Source organism: Dipodomys merriami, unplaced genomic scaffold, assembly GCF_024711535.1.
Source record: "Dipodomys merriami isolate MVZ:Mamm:240054 unplaced genomic scaffold, mDipMer1.0.p SCAF_9, whole genome shotgun sequence".
Lineage (NCBI taxonomy): Eukaryota > Metazoa > Chordata > Mammalia > Rodentia > Heteromyidae > Dipodomys > Dipodomys merriami.
Genome location: NW_027206512.1, coordinates 20,953,973 through 20,972,837, shown reverse-complemented (window position 1 = coordinate 20,972,837; position 18,865 = coordinate 20,953,973). Strand labels below are relative to the sequence as shown.

General features: G+C 39.2%; 1 protein-coding gene and 1 pseudogene across 2 annotated transcripts in view; both read left to right on the top strand.

Annotated features, from left to right (window-relative positions):
- Positions 1–18,865, top strand: part of Uso1 (USO1 vesicle transport factor) — an 84,235-nt gene that overhangs the window by 24,454 nt on the left and 40,916 nt on the right. For both annotated transcript variants that reach the window (XM_070012867.1, XM_070012868.1), the window contains exons 5-9: positions 1,333–1,433; positions 2,043–2,145; positions 2,295–2,350; positions 5,654–5,774; positions 12,839–13,017. In XM_070012867.1, the coding sequence (XP_069868968.1) occupies positions 1,333–1,433; positions 2,043–2,145; positions 2,295–2,350; positions 5,654–5,774; positions 12,839–13,017 (560 nt within the window). The remainder of the gene's footprint in view (positions 1–1,332; positions 1,434–2,042; positions 2,146–2,294; positions 2,351–5,653; positions 5,775–12,838; positions 13,018–18,865) is intronic.
- Positions 7,454–8,798, top strand: LOC138820920 (ubiquitin-like domain-containing CTD phosphatase 1 pseudogene; annotated as a pseudogene).

Genomic DNA, 18,865 nt, shown 5'->3' with positions numbered 1-18,865 from the left:
GTTTTATTTTTTCCATTTCTACCCTGTATTAAATTTAAAAATTTTAAAAACAACTTTGTGAAGAATAGTAAACAGTGTGTTCCACTGCCTGGACAATATATGGAAAAGCGTTCTGTTACTCAGCACAGTATTCATTGAATTAGCTTTGTGTAGTATGAGTGAAGGAAGGGGAGCATATTGAGCAAGTTCAAGGTGATTTTTTTTTTTTTTTGGGGTCCGGTCGTGGGGCCTGAACTCTGGGCCTGGGCGCTGTCCCTCAGCTCTTCAGCTCAAGGCTAGCGCTCTACCACTTGAGCCACAGCGCCACTTCCGGCTTTTTCCTTTTTGCTTATGTGGTGCTGAGGAATCGAACCCAGGGCCTCATGCATGCAAGGTAAGCACTCTACCACTGAGCCACCTTCCCACCTCAAGGTGATTTTTATAATGTCAGTAGACATTAAATGATCATTTGCTTTGGCAGCTGTTGCTTAGATTTTTTTTTTGTGATTCTTAATATATTAACAACATTGAAATATCAATTAGTTTAAAGAATTTTAAGCATTATAGAAAACTAAGACTGAAGAAAGGATTTTAAGATATAATTTATATACAGTATATTATATACTTTTTGAAATGGTATAATCTTGTGTAGTTGGGCAGTAGAATACAGTGCTGAGGGACAGAAGTAGCACAGTGGTAGAATTAACTAATATAAGGCTCTGTCAAGAAAAAAAATAACATTCGGGGCAAGGAATGTGGCTTAGTGGTAGAGTGCTTCCCTAGCATGCGTGCAGCCCTGTGTTCAATTCCTTGGTACCACATAAACAAAAATAAAGTTAAAAAAGAAAATAACACTATGTTCAACATAGAATATTTTTTTATATCACCTCAAATAATTTTCGTAGCTTAATACAAATTTAACCTATTATGTTTAGAAAATGTGATATTTAAGTGGCATTGAAAGTTATTTTAAGCATTTGGCTTTCAGGACAGGCAGAATGTTTTACACTCTCATCCCTACTACTCTAGGAAAATCATTTTCTCAAACAGCTAGGGCAAAAAACCCAATACCCTATCTGAAAGGTAACCAAACCAAAAAAGGCTGGAAGCATGGCTTCAGTGGTAGAGAGCTTGCCTAGCTAGCTAAGACCCTAAGTTTAAACTCAAATACCCAAATACTGTTCTCCCAAACAGGAATGTAGCTTTCCATCATAATTGTAATACAGATGCTAGTCATTCATATTGTTGCAGTGTTAGATTATTTAAATTATCATTTCTTCTAATTATTAATTGAAAGGATGCTTTAAAATAACATATCATTATGTTGAAGTGTTTTATTTTTTAATATTACAGAAGAAAACGCCACAAGACAGAGTGAGGATTTGGGAAGCCAGTTTACAGAAATTTTCATTAAACAGCCAGAAAATGTCACTCTCCTATTATCTTTATTGGAGGTAAATAAGGAACCTTGATATTTTTGTCATCTGAATGAGCTTTTGTTGCTTTTTGGGTGTTACTGAGGAAGTAGTATGTATATACCATTAAAAATACTGATGTTTATTTTGTTATACTTTCTATGTGCACGTTTCAATTGTATGACCTCTTAAAGTTATTATCTGCATATTTTATTTCTATTTTTATAAAATACTGTCTTGTCTCATTACTAATACTTTAGTTAGTTTAATATATTTACATGACCACTTTTCTGTTTATTGTTATTTATGTATTTATTTATTGTTGGCCCTGGGGCTTGAACTCTGGGCCTGGGTGTGTCCCTCAGCTCTTCAGCTGAGGATAATGCTCTACCACTTGAGCCACAGCACCACTTCCGGCTTTTTCTGTTTATGTGGTGCTGAGGAATTGAACCCAGGACTTCATGCATGCGAGGCAAGCACTCTACCACTAAGCCACCTTCCCAATCCCCTGCTTTTTTATTGCTTAAATTATTTTTCATAAGTTTGTTCAACTTCCATCTTTTCACAGTTTCTATGCCACTATTAGTTGAAAATATTTTTGTTGAGAATGTCAATTGCAGATTTTAATACTTTAATTCTGTATTTCAGGAGTTTGATTTCCATGTTCGCTGGCCTGGTGTGAAGCTTCTGACTTCTCTTTTAAAACAATTAGGGCCTCAGGTGCAGCAAATTATTTTAGTCAGTCCCATGGGTAAGTGACTTAACTTCCTTATATAATATTGGTTAAAAATGAGGAGCATTTCCTAGAGAAAGCAACTGAAATTTGCTATAAATTTTTTAGTTTAATCAGTATTTGTATTTCTGGTCTGCCAGTATTTTTCTCATGGTTGTGTGTTCTAGGTGTTTCAAGATTGATGGATTTATTAGCAGATTCCAGGGAAGTAATTCGTAATGATGTAAGTTAAATTTGGAAAAAAAAATCCAAGAACATGTAGTGTTTTGTTTTGTTTTGTTTTCCTCTGCAATAAACCTGTGTTATAAGATGTTAGACTTGGAGAAGTTGGAGTAATAGTCAATCTTTTAGACTTTTTTTTTGACAGTCATGGGACTTGAACTTAGGGCCTGGGCACTGTCCCTGAGCTCATTCACTCAAGGCTAGCGTTCTACCACTTTGAGCAATAGATCCAAATCTGGGTTTTAGTGGTTAGTTGGAGATAAGAGTCTCACAGTCTTTCTTGCCTGGGCTGACTTTGAACTGCGATCCTCAGGTCTCAGCTTCCTGAGTAGCAGATTACAGGTATGAGCCACCAGCACCCAGATTCTTTTTTTTTTTTTGGGTCCGGTTGTGGGGCCTGAACTCTGGGCCTGGGCACTGTCCGTCAGCTCTTCAGCTCAAGGCTAGCACTCTACCACTTGAGCCACAGCGCCACTTCTGGCTTTTTTCTTTTTGCTTATGTGGTGCTGAGGAATCCAACCCAGGGCATCAGGCATGCAAGGCAGGCGCTTTACCACTGAGCCACCTTCCCAGCCCGCACCCAGCTTCTTTTAGACCTTTTAAAGTTATTTACATGGTCACACAATTTTTGTTGTTGTTTGTTTGCCTGGGCCTGGGCTTGAACTTGCCCTAGGCGCAGTCCATGAGCTCCTTTTGCTCAAAGCTAGCACTCTATCACTTGAGCCATAGCACCACTTAAGGCTTTTTCTGAGTAGGTTATTAGAGATAAGGGTCTCATGGACTTTCCTGCCCAGTCTGACTTCAAACCTCCATCCTCAGATCTCCATCTCCTGAGTAGCTTGGATTACATGGGTGAGCCACCAGCGCCCAGCTAAATCATTTTTAAATTTTCTGTCTATGTATTTTGAACTAAACAAACATTTTGCTATACAATTTTTTTTTTTTGCACAGCTTAGGCTTTCTTCCATCCTCTTCTGAAAGGCTGTATTTAATACAGAGCTTTACCTTTGGGGTTCTCTTTTTCTCCTAAAAGTAGAAGAAACATTCTCAGACGTGGAACTATGTAAACCTAGTAAAATAGTGCATTTGGCTTGCTCACTCTTGTTTGATTATGTAGTTCACAAGGTTGTTCTTGATTATCTGTAACTGTAGAGCATGATATGTTCTTGTTTTATTTTCCATTCTGATACTTATTTTAATATCTGCATACAAGTGAGTATATTAATGCTATATTGCTCTTTGTTCATTGAGCATTTTTCTATATTTTTATGTAAACTTTATCAAAAGTCTATAATACAAGCTGGGCACTGGTGGTTCATGCCTTTAATCCTAACTACTCAGGAGGCTGAGATTTGAGAATTGTGTTAGAAGCCAGCCTAGGTAGGAAAGTCCATGAGAATCTTAATCTCAAATTAACCACCAAAAAGTGAGAAGTAGAGCTCTGGTTCAAATGTTAAAGTGTTAGCCTTGAGAAAAACAGCTCAGGGATAGTGCCCAAGCCCTAAGTTTAAGACCCAGGACTGGTCCCCCCCTCACTCCATACACACACAATAGATTCTATAAAAGTAATTTTATCTCCTTCAGTTTTATTTTATTTTTTGGTCGGTCGTGGAGCTTGAACTCTGGGCTTGGGTACTGTCCTTGCACTCTTCAGCACAAGGCAAGTGCTCTACTGCTTGAGCCACAGCATCACTTCCGGTTTTCTAGTGGTTTATTGGAGATAAGAGTTTCATGGACTTTCCTGCCCAGCCTGGCTTTGAACCGAGATTCTCAGATCTCAGCCTCCTGAGTAACTAAGATTACAGGCGTGAGCCACCAGCACCCGGCTCTCCTTCAGTTTTTATTTAAAATATTATTTTTCTATTTTACACATGAGTATACTGAGACAATTTATGTAATTTGATTAAAGTTGCACAACTAGTATGTAGGACATTTAGGGTTTAAAATTTTTTTTAATTGTTATTATAAAGGTGCTTTACTAAGGATCATCCAGTTTTTGGTTTTGTTTTTCCCTAGACCTGGGGCTTGAACTCAGGGCCTGGGCACTATCCCTAAGCTTCTTTTGCTCAAGAATAGCATTCTACTACTTGAGCCACAGCACCACTTCTGGCATTTTCTGTTCATGTGGTACTGGGGAATTGAACCCAGGGCTTCATGCATGGTAGGCAAGCACTCTACCACCAAGCCACCTTCCTAGCAAGGGCATCCAGTTTTTAAACATACTTTTCAAGCTCAGAGCCCTTGAATTGTTTTTACTGTATTTTTTTTCATTAGTAGCTAAATTTAGGTTGACAGCATTAAACAGAATTTTATATCTAAAAGTAAGTCCTCTTACCCTTCTCAAGATTTGAGTGGAAGAAGCCCACTTAGACTGAGGGCATTTTGGTTTTGGGTAAACAGGTACCTGCCCAATACTGATAGGACTTTTGGTCTACCAATTTGCTATGACTCTTCTCAGTTGTGCTTTTGTGTTTTCTGTCTCTTTAAGCATTATGATCACTTTAGGGGCTCAGAAATTGTTTCTGTCTAATAAAATAAGCAAAAATGAATAAAAAGCAGAAAATGAGAATCAACTTTAGGGAATTTGGGGCCCAGATATCTAAGTTTCTAAAATTTTTAGAAGTTCTGCCATAGTATGATAGAATTATTGAGAATCATTTGCAATAGGATTCTTTTTTTTTTTTTTTTTTTTTGTTGGTCGTGGGGCTTGAACTCTGGGCCTGGGCGCTGTCCCTCAGCTCTTCAGCTCAAGGCGAGTGCTCTACCACTTGAGCTACAGCGCCACTTCCAGTTTTCTGGTGGTTTATTGGAGATAGGAGTCTCATGGTTTTTCCTGCCCGGGCTGGCTTTGAACCAAGATCCTCAGATCTCAGCCTCCTGAGTAGCTAGGATTACAGGCGTGACCCACTAGCTCCCGGCTAGGATTCTTGAGAAATATATAATCACACATAATTTCTTAAAACTGTAAGGAAAACTATATAATGATTAATGAATGTGAAAGAATTGTATATTTCATTTATATATGATGAAAAGAGAGCTGAATTAGGAATTGTAAAACGTTGATTCTAGTCAATGCTCTGTCCCTTTGAGATCTGAGGGAGGGCAATGACTTAACTTCTCTGTGCTTAATTCTGTATACATAAAGTGAAGGAGTTGAACTGGTGCTAATCCTGCCTGTTCTAAAATTGTTGTTTTTGAAATTTTTTTTCTACTGGCTAAAGTAATTTAAAATATAATTTTCAAGTAAATTAAATATTTTATAAATGTTGTACTCCATTGAACATTTTCTTTTTTTCTCTATAAGGGTGTCTTACTACTACAAGCACTAACAAGAAGCAATGGAGCAATCCAGAAAATTGTGGCTTTTGAAAATGCTTTTGAGAGACTGCTTGACATTATTACAGAAGAGGGGAACAGTGATGGAGGTATAGTATGAAGATACTATTAAAAGAGAGTCCTTGGGACTCACTGACTTGTTAGCTTTTTTTTTGACCGTCCTGGGGCTTGAACTCAGGGCCTGGGCACTGTCCTTGAGCTTCTTTTGCTCAAGGCTAGCACTCTACAACATGAACCACAACACCACTTCTGGCTTTTTCTGTTCATGTAGTACTGAGGAATGGAACCCAAGACTTCACGCATGCTAGGCAAACATTCTACCACTAAGCCACATTCCCAGCCCTAGACTTGTTAGCATTTAGGGAATACATTTGGAAGTAGAAATGGAAATTCATATGTCCTGCTTTTTTTTCTGCTGCTCTGTTGAATATGAATTGCTTTTTCTTTATCATGTTTGATATCTCAAAAGGAAAAAAAAATTGGGTTTCTAAAAAGAAAGACATCTATACAATGGGCTTAAAGACTCAGGGAAACCATAGAAAACAGGTAAGTTGAGAATACTTGAGTTGGAAAGAGAAGGTTTTTTTTTTTTTTTTTTTTTTGGTCCAGTCGTGGGGCCTGAACTCTGGGCCTGGGCGCTGTCCCTCAGCTCTTCAGCTCAAGGCTAGCGCTCTACTACTTGAGCCACAGCGCCACTTCTGGCTTTTTTCTTTTTGCTTATGTGGTGCTGAGGAATCGAACCCAGGGCCTGAGGCATGCAAGGCAAGCGCTGTACCACTGAGCCACCTTCCCAGCCCCGGAAAGAGAAGGTTTTAATAAGAGAGTGAAGATTGTTATTGAAGAGAGACCATATAAACTGAGAGGTCCATGTGTTGATTGAGTTGTCATTGACATTAAAAATCAACAGTAGCCACGCACTGGTGGCTTATGCCTGTAACCCTACCTGAGTAGAAGACTGGGGTCTGAAGAATTGCCATTTAAAACCAATCTGAGCAGAAAAGTCCACAAGGCTTTTATCTCCAAAGTAACTAGCAAAAAGCTAAAGGTATGACTCAAATGGTGGAGCATGAACCCAGCATATATGAAGCTGTGAGTTCAACTCCAAATGCCAAAAACTAAATACTTACATGTAACAAGAATGACATCAAACTGCCACTGAGATTTTCATTCAGCAAAGAGAAGCAACCACAAATTTGTCACTTAACTGGAATTAGTAAGAGTTGGAACAGGCAAATAGCTTTAGCCTCGAGGGAGCAGAAGTTAATCTAATTTAATTAATTTATTTTATTTTATTTTTTTGGTCAGTCGTGGGGCTTGAACTCTGGGCTTGGGGGCTGTCCCTGTGCTCTTCAGCTCAAGGCCAGCGCTCTACCGCTTGAGCCACAGCCACTTCCGGTTTTTGAGTTGTTTATTGGAGATAAGAGTCTCACGGACTTTCCTGCCCTGCCCGGGCTGGCTTTGAACCGATCCTCTCCTCGGTAGAGGATAGCCAGTTGTCAGTGATTCATGCCTGTAATCCTAGCTCATGAGGCTAAGATCTGAGGATCACATTTGAAGCTAGTCCAGGCAACAAGGCCTGTGCGATTCTTTATCTCCAGTTAGAACACCAAAAAACCAGAAGTGGAGCTATAGCTCAAATGGTAAAATGATAACCTTGAGCACAAAAAGCTCAGGGACAGTGGCCAGGCCCTGAGTTCAAGCCCCAGGGCTGACACCCCCCCCCCCCCCCCCGCCAAAAAAAAAAAAAAAAAGAGAGAGTAGAGAAACCATGGCCTCTGGAAAAGAGATTGGGCTGGAAGGATCAAAGGTTCAGTATTCTTGCAACTGAGAAGTAAACTGCTTTTACTTGAGAAGTAAGGTTAAGTTTATTAGAAAAAGAGCATTTCAAGAAGTAATCAAGGAAGATATAACAGATTTTATTAACTGATACTGAGATTTTTTTTTTTTTCCTGTCAGTCATGGAGCTTGAACTGTGGTCCTGGGCACTGTCCCTGAGCTCTTCAATTCAAGGCCAGTGCTCTATCACTTGAGCCACAGTGCCACTTCTGGTTTTCTGGTAGTTAATTGGAGATAAGTGTCTCATGGGGTTTCTGCCCAGGCTGGATTTGAACCGTGATCCTCAGATCTCAGCTTCCTGAGTAGCTAGGATTACAGGCATGAGCCCCCAGTGCCTGGCTTGATATTTGAGATTTTGATAAGCATCATGAAAGGTTTTGAAAATATCATTAAATGAGGTGCAGAAAATGTTAAGGTTGGTACTCTTTTTTTTTTTTTTTTTGGGTCCGGTCATGGGGCCTGAACTCTGGGCCTGGGCACTGTCCCTCAGCTCTTCAGCTCAAGGCTAGCGCTCTACTACTTGAGCCACAGCGCCACTTCCGGCTTTTTTCTTTTTGCTTATGTGGTGCTGAGGAATCGAACCCAGGGCCTCTGGCATGCAAGGCATGCTCTCTACCACTGAGCCACCTTCCCAGCCAAGCTTGGTACTCTTAAAATAAAACCAAATACTAAAATCACAGTGAAAACTCATGAGAACTTGGAAGGTGTTTCAGGTCCACATCCTAATAATCATGATGTAGTCAACCAATTTTGGTATTGAAGATGAAATAGTTGACACTCAATACAGAAGAAACCTACTGAAAATTTCTTACAGAGTAAAAGATTACTAAATGGAAATACTGAATCCTCCTCCCAGAGAAGGAAGAAAACTTTTAGTACTAGATGTTACTTATACGTTATCTGGCTTTAGTGAAAAAATATGGGTAGAATTAACAAGGCTGTATCTTCATAAATTTCTACTGCACATGAAGATTATGACATTGTTATTTGATCAACAACAAATAAGTGGATTGAAGCTAAAATGAAAGCTCAGGGAGTGAGCACAAATGCAGAATACAAGATTTCCTTCATGTTGGGACAGTGTTGTTATGATAACAGTACATACACCAAGGAGAGAGTAAATAGATATAAAGCCTCTTTGTGTGATATGGGGACGTTTTTCTGACACTATTATGTTTGATGAGATATGAAGAAATTTTCTTTTTTTCCCCTTTTTATCCCAGTCCTTTGGCTTTGAACTCAGGGCCTGGGAACTAACCCTGAGTTTTTATGCTTAAGGTTAGTAGTATGTCAGTGTTCTTGAAGGAAAACTAGGGTACAACTATCTCATGGTATAAAGAATGGAAAATGTGAGATTGAAGAATACAACTAAAAGCTGGGCGCTGGTGGCTCACACCTGTAATCCTAGCTACTCAGGAGGCTGAGATCTGAGGATCATGGTTCAAAGCCAGCCCGGTCAAAGAAAGTCCGAGAGACTCTCATCTCCAATAGACCACTAGAAAACAGAAAGTGGTGCTGGGGCTCAAGCGGTAGAGCGCTTACCTTGAGCTGAAGAGCTGAGGGACAGCGCCCAAGCCCAGAGTTCAAGCCCCAGGACCAACCAAAAAAAAAAAAAAAAAGAGAGAATACAACTAAACAACAAGATATGTTTCTTTTGGTGAATAAATAGAAGCTCAAAACTATTGTTATAAGTAAACTAAAGGCAATAAATTGGGACATCTGGCTAGTTCAACTCTAAAAACCATGAACAGAATCTTTATTCTATTTCAGCTATTTTAAATGCTGACAGTGTGTATTAGTGAAAATACCTAGCCATAGATTATACATGTGTGTGTGTGTGTGTGTGTGTGTGTGTGTGTGTGTGTGTGTGTGTCTAGAGAGAGAGAGAGTACATAAATATACTTTGCAATACTTGAGCTTAAAGATATATAAGATGATCACTGTTTTGTGTGGACATTATTGCTTTATGCAGTTCTTGTATTTGAAAGGAATGAATCCTATTAAATAAGCACGGTATATATTGTTTTTATGGAACTATTTTATGACAAATATTTTCTCTTCATAAAAAAATTGAAAACTTGTACTGTGCAGGAAAGGCCAGACTGGTAGAAAATAAGTTGCAAAACTAATATGTCTGTAAAAGGATTTATATATGAAAAATGCCAAAAACTCTTAAAACTTAATAAGAAAGCAAGCCAGTTAAAAAAAGGGCAAGGGGTGGGCTGGGAAGGTAGCTCAGTGGTATAGTGCTTGCCTTGCATGCATGAGGCCCTGGGTTCAATTCTTCAGTACCACATAAGCAGAAAAAGCCAGAAGTGATGTTGTGGCCCAAGTGGTAGAGTGCTAGCCTTGAGGTGAAGAGCTGAGGGACAGCACCCAGGCCCAGAGTTCAGGTCCCATGACAGACGAAAAAAAAAAAAGGGCAAGGGATCTCAACAGTCTCCTTTCCAAAGAAGTATACAAATTTGCTGTTCCCCAATAAGAACAGTAGATTGTTTTATGTATATATTTTTATTGTAAAAATACTGTACAGATGGGTTACAGTTACATGAGTAAGGTAATGAGTGTATTTCTTATTGAGCGTTGTTATTTACTCCTTTGTTTTTCCCCTACCATCCCTCTCTCCCTACCACTACAACTCTTCCCCCCCCCCCCCCCCCCGGAACAGTAAATTAAAACAGTAAAATAGCACTACATACCTATTAAAATGGTAAATACCCAAAACATTGACAGCACCAAATACTGGATAAGATGTGGGGATCAAAAACCTCACTCATTGCTAGTGGGAATGCAAAATAATATAAGGACTCTGAAAGACATTTTGGAACTTTAAAAAAAAAAACAAAACTAAGTGTATCTTGCCATATGATCATTGGCATTTACCCAAAAGAACTTAAGATCCTTACTTGCACAAAAACCTACCTGTGCTGGGCCCTAGTGTCTCCCGCCTGTAATTCTAGCTACTTAGGAGACTGAGACCTGAGGATTGAGGTTCAGAGCCAGGACTGACAGGAAAATCTGTGAGATTTTTGTCTGCTGTTAACTATGGAAAAAGCCAAAAGTGGAGCTGTTATTCACGTGGTAGAGCTTTAGCCTTGACCAAAGCTTAGGGACGGCACCCAGATCCTGAGTTCAAGGCCCCAGGACTATCACAGAAGAAAACAAACAAAAAACCTACCTGCCCATGAATGTTTATAATAGCTTTATTCACAATTGCCAGAAACTTGGAAGCAATCTATCAGTTTGTAAGGGATAAACAAACTCTAATACATCTATAAAATGGGATATTACTTAGCAATGAAAAGAAAAGACTCAGTTCACAAAGAGGCATGTATGATCTGTAAATGTGTATTGCTAGCAATACACAGTCTGGGAAGGAAAACCTAAAGAGACATAAGATGTCACCGGTTAATGGATGATTTGGAGATGAGAAAGTATGAGATAGATAGATGAATTGCAGAGTATTTTCAAGGCAGTAGAACTATTTGTAGTGGTAGATATATGAGCCTATTTGTTTATCAAAACCCATAGAATTTCACAGTATAAAAGGTGAACCCTAATATAAATTATGGACTTAAATAATGGTGTATAACAAATGTGTCACACTAATGGAAGATGTTATTAATGGGAAATTGAGAGGGGAAAAAATGTGGATCTTTGTCTCAATTTGTCTTTTTCTTCTTCTTTTTTTTGGTCCGGTCGTGGGGCCTGAACTCGGGGCCTGGGCTCTTCAGCTCAAGGCTAGCATTCTACCACTTGAGCCACAGGGCCACTTCCGGCTTTTTTTTTCTTTTTTGCTTATATGGTGCTGAGGAATCGAATCCAGGGACTCGGGCATGCAAGGCAAGCACTCTACCACTGAGCCACCTTCCCAGCTTTTTCTGTAAACCTAAAGACTGAAAAAAACACTTATACCCTCACTTGCAGCCAGTGTGAGTGTAGAGGACTCTGCCTGTTGTGAATATCCAGTATCAGTCAGTTTGCTTTATTGAGAAATTGGGAACCACTGATTGGTCTAGTCCTTGGTAAAGAAAGATTAGTTGGAAAGTTCTACTGTGTTACTAATGGAAGCAATAGTGTGGATGACACTTATCCTGGAAAGAGGCAGGTAGTAAGAAGTAAAAAAACGGATGAAACATTGGACAGAAAATATGAAAACTAGACTGAGGAGTGGCCAGAGATCTATCTGTAAGGTAAGAGCAGTGTTTTGGAGACAAAAGGACATTTTAGAGACAAGAGATAACACTGTCAAATGTTTCCTAGAGATCAATGAAGATATGATTAATTTGCTCAATATTTAATATTTAATATTTAATAACTATGTATATACTTGATGTTTTATTTGCATTTCTTGGAGGAATGTGTTTATGAATTATAACTAGTAGGGAAGACAGATACTACCTAATAATAAAAGTAACCACCTAATGTAAAAGCATGTAGATGGTGATCTTAATCTAGTCATTGGATTTTTACCATCATCATTCCTAAAGAAATGATGTTTAATCTTGATTGTGGATGAAAGATGAGGCACTGTGGTGAATAGATAGGTGGACAGATGTCAAGAGATCACAACTGGTTTGTAGTATGTGTGTATCAAGAGTCAGAACAGGCAGATGGTTTTGCTGAACTAAAGAGATGCTGATAATGTATTTATAAGGCACCACGTGATTTTTTTTGTTGCTTGGTATGTCCCTCCCCTATGGTATAACCTCTTGTTTTCACTATTTGATGTTGGTATAATTTGGGGAGCGGAAGGGAAAAAACATATTGTCTAAATAGGGATACAGGTTGATTTATTGCAACAATGAGATATACAAGATGCTATGTCAAAAAACGAACTTTACAATTTAGGCAGGGGGGCGAAGTGTAGTTTTGGAGATGGGAGGGAAGGGATGGTAGGGGAAAAACAAAGGAAGAGGCAACAATTGCTTGGTAAGAAATGTACTCATTACCTTGCTCATGTAATTGTAACCCCTCTGTAGTATTTTCACAATAAAAAACTTAATAAAAAAATAAAGAGATGCTGAGCATAGAGATTTGTGTTAAAAATGTTTTGTGGGGGACAGCCTAGCAACAGCCTAACAAGCCACAAGGCCCTGATTTCAAACACCAGTACCATCAAAAAAAAGTTAATAATTTTGGATTGGATTGTATCTCAGTGGTAGATCATTTGCCTACCATGTATAAACCTTAATTTCAATCCCCAGTTCCAAAACAGAAAAGACAAAAACAAAACAACAACAAAATGTTAGGGGATTGATTTTTCTAAAAAAATTTTTATCAGCCTGAACATTTCTATTTTATGCTCTCTCCTCAGGTATAGTTGTGGAAGATTGTTTGATTTTGCTCCAAAACTTGCTAAAAAACAACAATTCCAATCAAAATTTTTTCAAAGAAGGCTCATATATTCAACGTATGAAACCTTGGTTTGAAGTTGGAGATGAAAATTCAGGCTGGTCTGCACAAAAAGTGACTAATTTACATCTAATGCTACAGGTATGCTATCCTTACATGTAAACATGGTAAGAATTTTGTCAGCAGTTCCTTCAAAGGAAATGAAGTTGCTTGTATTTGATAAATCTAAGATCATCAATTTGTTTCAGATGAGCATTAAAAAAATCTTTTTTATTTTGGTGCCAATCTTAGGGCTTGAACTCAGGGCCTGGGCACTGTTCCTGCGTGGTTTTTGTTTTTTTTTTCCTTTGGTTGGTAGTGGGGCTTGAATTCTGGGCCTGGGTGCTGTCCCTCAGCTTTTCAGCTCAAGGCTAGCGCTCTAACCACTTGAGCCAGAGCACCACTTCCAGTTTTTCTGGTGGTTTATTGGAGATAAGAGAGAGTCTCAAGGACTTTTCTGCCCAGGATGGCTTTGAATCTCGATCCTCAGATCTCAGCCTCCTGAGAGGTGTGAGCCACCAGTGCCAGGCTTCCCTGAGCTTTTTTGCTCAAGGCTAGCACTCTACCACATGAGCCACAGCTCCATTTCTGGCTTTTTAGAGGCACTAATTGGAGATGAATCTTATAGACTTTCCTTCCAGTGCCAGCTTTGAACTTTGATCCTTAGAATTAGCCTCCTTAGTAACTAAGATTACAGGTGTGAGCTGACTGGCACCAGGATAAAATCTTTTCTTTTCTTTTCTTTTTTCTGTCGGTCATGGGGCTTGAACTCTGGGCTTGGGTACTGTCCCTCAGCTCTTCAGCTCAAGATGAGCACTCTACTGTTTGAGCCACAGCTCCACTTCTGGTTTTCAAGTGGTTTATTGGAAATAAGAGTCTCATGGACTTTCCTGCCCGGGCTGGCTTTGAACAGTGATCCTCAGATCTCAGCTTCCTGAGTAGCTAGGATTACAAGCATGAGCCACCGGCGCCCATCTAAAATCTTTTTTAATGGAAATTTCAAGTCATATTTATTTATTTATTTTGTTGGTCGTGGGGCTTGAACTCTGGGCTTGGGCACTGTCCCTGCACTCTCAGCTCAAGGTGAGTGCTCTACCACTTGAGCCACAGTGCCACTTCCAGTTTTCAAGTGGTTTATTGGAGATAAGAGTGTCACGGACTTTCCTGCCTGGGCTGGCTTTGAACCGCAATCCTCAGATCTTAGTCTCCTGTGTAGCTAGAATTACAAGCATGAGCCACCGGCGCCCGGCTTCAAGTCATATTTAAAAATAGGCATTCCCTCATCCATCATTCAACTTTGATAATTATTAGATTCTCAGTTTCCTTATTGTATTCCTCTTGCTTGCTTTGCTGTATTACTTTAAAATACATTGAGATGTAGTTTCCTGATTGATTTTACATTAGGAAATGGAAGTTTACTTGTTGATTTATATTATTTAATTAGGCTCTAATGGGGTTGGAAGTATGGCTCAAGGTGGTAGGGCTCCTGCCAGTGAGTGTAAGCATCATATACCTACTTTGAGTTCTGGTCTTGAATGAAAAGAAAAAAAAGATATTTAAACAAACAAGTATAAGTAATCTCCAAAAAAAAAAAAAAGATACAGTATAAATAAGGCTCTAATACAAATTAAAGTATTCAAAATATGAAGTTCAAATTAATTTGTTCAGTAAATATTTTACTCAAAGCCAAGTACTAGATTCTAGGAAATGAATGATAATGACCCTGTTTCCCAAGATTTTTTTTTGGGTCTGGTCATGCGGTCTGAACTGTGGGCCTGGGCACTGTCCCTCAGCTCTTCAGCTCAAGGCTAGCACTCTACCACTTGAGCCACAGCGCCATTTCCGGCTTTTTTCTGCTTATTTGGTGCTGAGGAATCGAACCCAGGGCCTCATACATACGAGGCAAGCACTCTACCACTGAGCTAACTTCCCAGCCCTCCCAGGATTTTTAATTTGAATCGTTAAAGGCACAATGTCTCTGTCCCTTTGATCATATAAAATAATATTTATCTAAATGAACTCCAGGAAATGGAAGCAAGAGGGTTTTTTGTTTGTTTTTATTTCTTTTTGTCTTGCTTATCTGTCTTTGTTTATCTGTAACCCCTTTGTACATCACATTTTAATAACAATAAAAATATGTTAAAAAAAAAACCAAGCTGACAAATCAACTGTTAGTTGATTTTAGTTGGTGTTAGTAAAGTTAAGGAGTAAAAATGACAAAGTAGTATTTTAAATGATTTCTACATCTGAGAAAAAAAATTTTTTTTTTTTTGAGTCCGGTCATGGGGCCTGAACTCTGGGTCTGGGCGCTGTCCCTCAGCTCTTCAGCTCAAGGCTAGCGCTCTACCACTTGAGCCACAGGGCCACTTCCGGCTTTTTCTTTTTGCTTATGTGGTGCTGAGGAATCAAACCCAGGGACTTGGGCATACCAGTCAAGCACTCTACCACTGAGCCACCTTCCCCATCTGAGAAAAGTTTGAACTTCTTAAACTTATTTTACTTCATAACCAAATTTCTCTTCTGTTTTACATAAGTTTATACCAGTTCCTTAATTATGGACTGTATTGATTCTTGTGGGTCTTTGAATGTTTCTGGGTATACCTGCATTTCTGAAGTTATGGATCTCAAGCTAGATGGTGGTTCTGTAAGTAGAGTCTGAGTATTATTCATACCCAGAGAGTTGCCTGCATAGGATTGATAATTAGGTTGACCCTATGCCCCAGTTTTGCTAGGACAGGATTCATTATTATAATTACTAGTGTTGTCCTCTGTCACTTTAAAAGTGCCCTAGTTTGGGTATAAATAATATCATTACCATTTTTAGGTTATACCTAAAAACAATTATGAAAGTATTTTACCTGGGAACGTGCTTACAGTGTCAGTTCTCTTTATACTTCCAACTTCTTCATTGTTTTCACATGTCAGTATTACAGATACATTAGTTTTAGAAACCATTTTACCTGCCAGGTGCTGGTAGCTCATGCCTGTAATTTTAGCTACTCAGGAGGCTGAGATCTGAGGATCACGGTTCAAAACCAGCTCAGGCAGAAAAAGTCCCTGTGAGACAGTTATCTCCAATTAATCACTCCCAAACCAGAAGTGAAGTTGTGATTCAAAGTGGTAGAGTGCTGTTCTTGAGCAAAAGAGCTCAGGGACAGTGCTCAGGCCCTTAGTATAAGCTCTACAACTGTTAAAAAAACAAAAAACATTTCACCAACTGGTAAATTTGGTAATTTTTGCTTAGAGTGGTAAGCTTGTTATTTCCTCTAGAAAAATAAGTTTGAAGGATTGTTATTATAACTTAGTGCTAGGCCTTGAGTTCAAGACCCAAGACTGGATGATTAAAAAAAAAAGAATTACTGGGACTGGGACGGTAGCTCAGTGGTAGAGTGCTTGTCTTGTATGCATGAGGCCCTGGGTTTAATTCCTCAGCACCACATAATCAGAAAAGGCCAGAAGTGGTGCTGTGGCTCAAGTGGTAGAGCGCTAGCCTTGAGCTGAAGAGCTGAGGGGGACAGTGCCCAGGCCCAGAGTTTAGGCTCCAGGACCGACCAAAAAAAAAAAAAAAATTGTACAAAGCACCACTTTCCAAAAAGTAAAAAAATTCTTTTACAAAAAAGCTAATAGGGGCTGGGGGTTTAGCCCAGCGGAAGGGTGCCCACCTGGCGCGCGCAAGGCCCTGGGTTCGGTTCTCAGCCCTGGAAAAAAAAAAAGACATATAAAGCTACAAAAAAGCTAATAAAATATAGCGCGTAATCAGAAAAATAAAGTATTCTACATTTTGTTGGTTGTAGGGCTGGCAGAGCCTCGACAGTTCCTGAGCCTCTTTGTGCTCAAGGCTAGCACTCTACCACTTGAGCTACAACTGCACTTTCAGGTTTTGAGTGATTAATTGGAGATAAGATTCTCCTGGGGACTTTTCTGCCCAGGCTGGCTTTCAACAGAGATTCTCAAATCTTAGCCTCCTGAGTAGCTAGGATTATAGGTATGAGCCACAGACACCTGGCTATTTTAGTTATATAATGAATGGTTCTTTAAGGATTTTTTTACTTTATAAGAGTGAATAAGCTAACTTGCTTTGCCGAGATTGGTGAAGCCATCAAATGCAAACGAAAGGAGCTAGATTAATCCATTTTGATATAGCCTTCTTTAAGATTGAAGAACTTATAATATACATGATCTCACAGACCACTGATCATCTTGTTACTGGCTGTAAAAAGCTTTACTTAGAGTTCTCTGTTGTATCCCAAATGAAAGTGCAGCATTGTGTTCCTCCTGGAATATATACATTTTAGTTGGAATTATTCATCATCTAACTTGTAATTGGGTTCTAAGCCACTGAAAACTAAAACTAATCTTAGATTTTTTTTCCCTTTTGGGACATTGAGTCTCACGTCTTTGCCCAGGTTGGCCTTAAACTTTTGGAATCAAGTGATTCTCCTGCTTTAGTCTCTTGAGTAACTAGGGCTGTAGACATATTTAGGGATTTTTAATTCCTATTTCTCAGATAAAAAAATCAGGAAAATAGGGCTGGGAAGGTGGCTCACTGGTAGAGCACTCGCCTTGCATGCATGAGGCCCTGGGTTCGATTCCTCAGCACCACATAAGCAAAAAGAAAAAAAGGCCGGAAGTGGCATTGTGGCTCAAGTGGTAGAGCGCTAGCCTTGAGCTGAAGAGCTGAGGGACAGCGCCCAGGCCCAGAGTTCAGGCCCCACGACCGGACCCAAAAAAAAAAAAATCAGGAAAATATTTCTTGAAATAATTGTTACTCAATCTATAAAGGCAAACTTTTCTTGGTGTAACTTCTTTTAGTTTTGCCCTCTGAAGTAATACAAGTCAATTCCTTGTGGGGATAGTTTATATATTTGAATATTATTAGCCCTCTTTCTTCAACCATGCTTTCTATTTCTCTGCCATCTAAGAATTGATCATTACTTTTTCCATCAGTAAAGATACTCAACTGCCATTAAATAACAATAATTATTGTTAATTTTGATTTTGTTATATATAAAAATAGTATGATGATAATGATTTTTAAAAATCATTATTAGAAAATCCTTATAATTTGGAGATACATACAAAAATATTTTTGAGAAAAATGGTAGCCTCTCACTGTGGCTTACATCTATAATCTCAGCTACTTAGGAAGATGAACCTGGAGAATTGTGGTTTGAAGCCAGCCTGGGCAGCAGATTAACCAATTAACCAACAAAATGCTGACTCGAAGGTGTGGCTCAAGTAGTAGAGTGCCATTTTCTGTTTTTGGGGTTTTTTTTTCCTGGCTGGTTTTGCAGGTAAGCATCTTGGAAGCCAATCTGCCTGGCCTGGCTTCAAACTTATCAGCTCTTAACTTCCTAAGTAGCTAAGAAAGTATAAGTTTTTATTATTATTATTATTATTAGCATTATTTTTGCCAGTCCTGGGGCTTGAACTCAGGGCCTGGGTACTGTGCCTGAGCTTCTTTTGCTCAAGGCCAGCACTCTACCACTTGAGCCACAGCGCCACTTCTGGCCTTTTCTGTTTATGTGGTACTGAGGAATCGAACCCAGTGCTTAATGTATGCTAGGCAAGCACTCTTCCACTAAGCCACATTCCTAGACCCATCATTATTTTTTTTTTCATCTTAAAAAAATTCCTTCTAGGGCTGGGAAGGTGGCTCAGTGGTAGAGCGCTTGCCTTGCATGCCTCAGGTCCTGGGTTCGATTCCTCAGCACCACATAAGCAAAAAGAAAAAAGCCGGAAGTAGTGCTATGGCTCAAGTGGTAGAGCGCTAGCCTTGAGTTGAAGAGCTGAGGGACAGCACCCAGGCCCAGAGTTCAGGCCCCACGACTGGACCCCCCCCAAAAAAAAAATTCCTTCTAATGTGGTAATAAAATTATCTGCTTTGCTATATTATTGTTTACTTTTGTGTAGCTACCTTAAAGTAACAAGTAACATTTGTCTGACACTT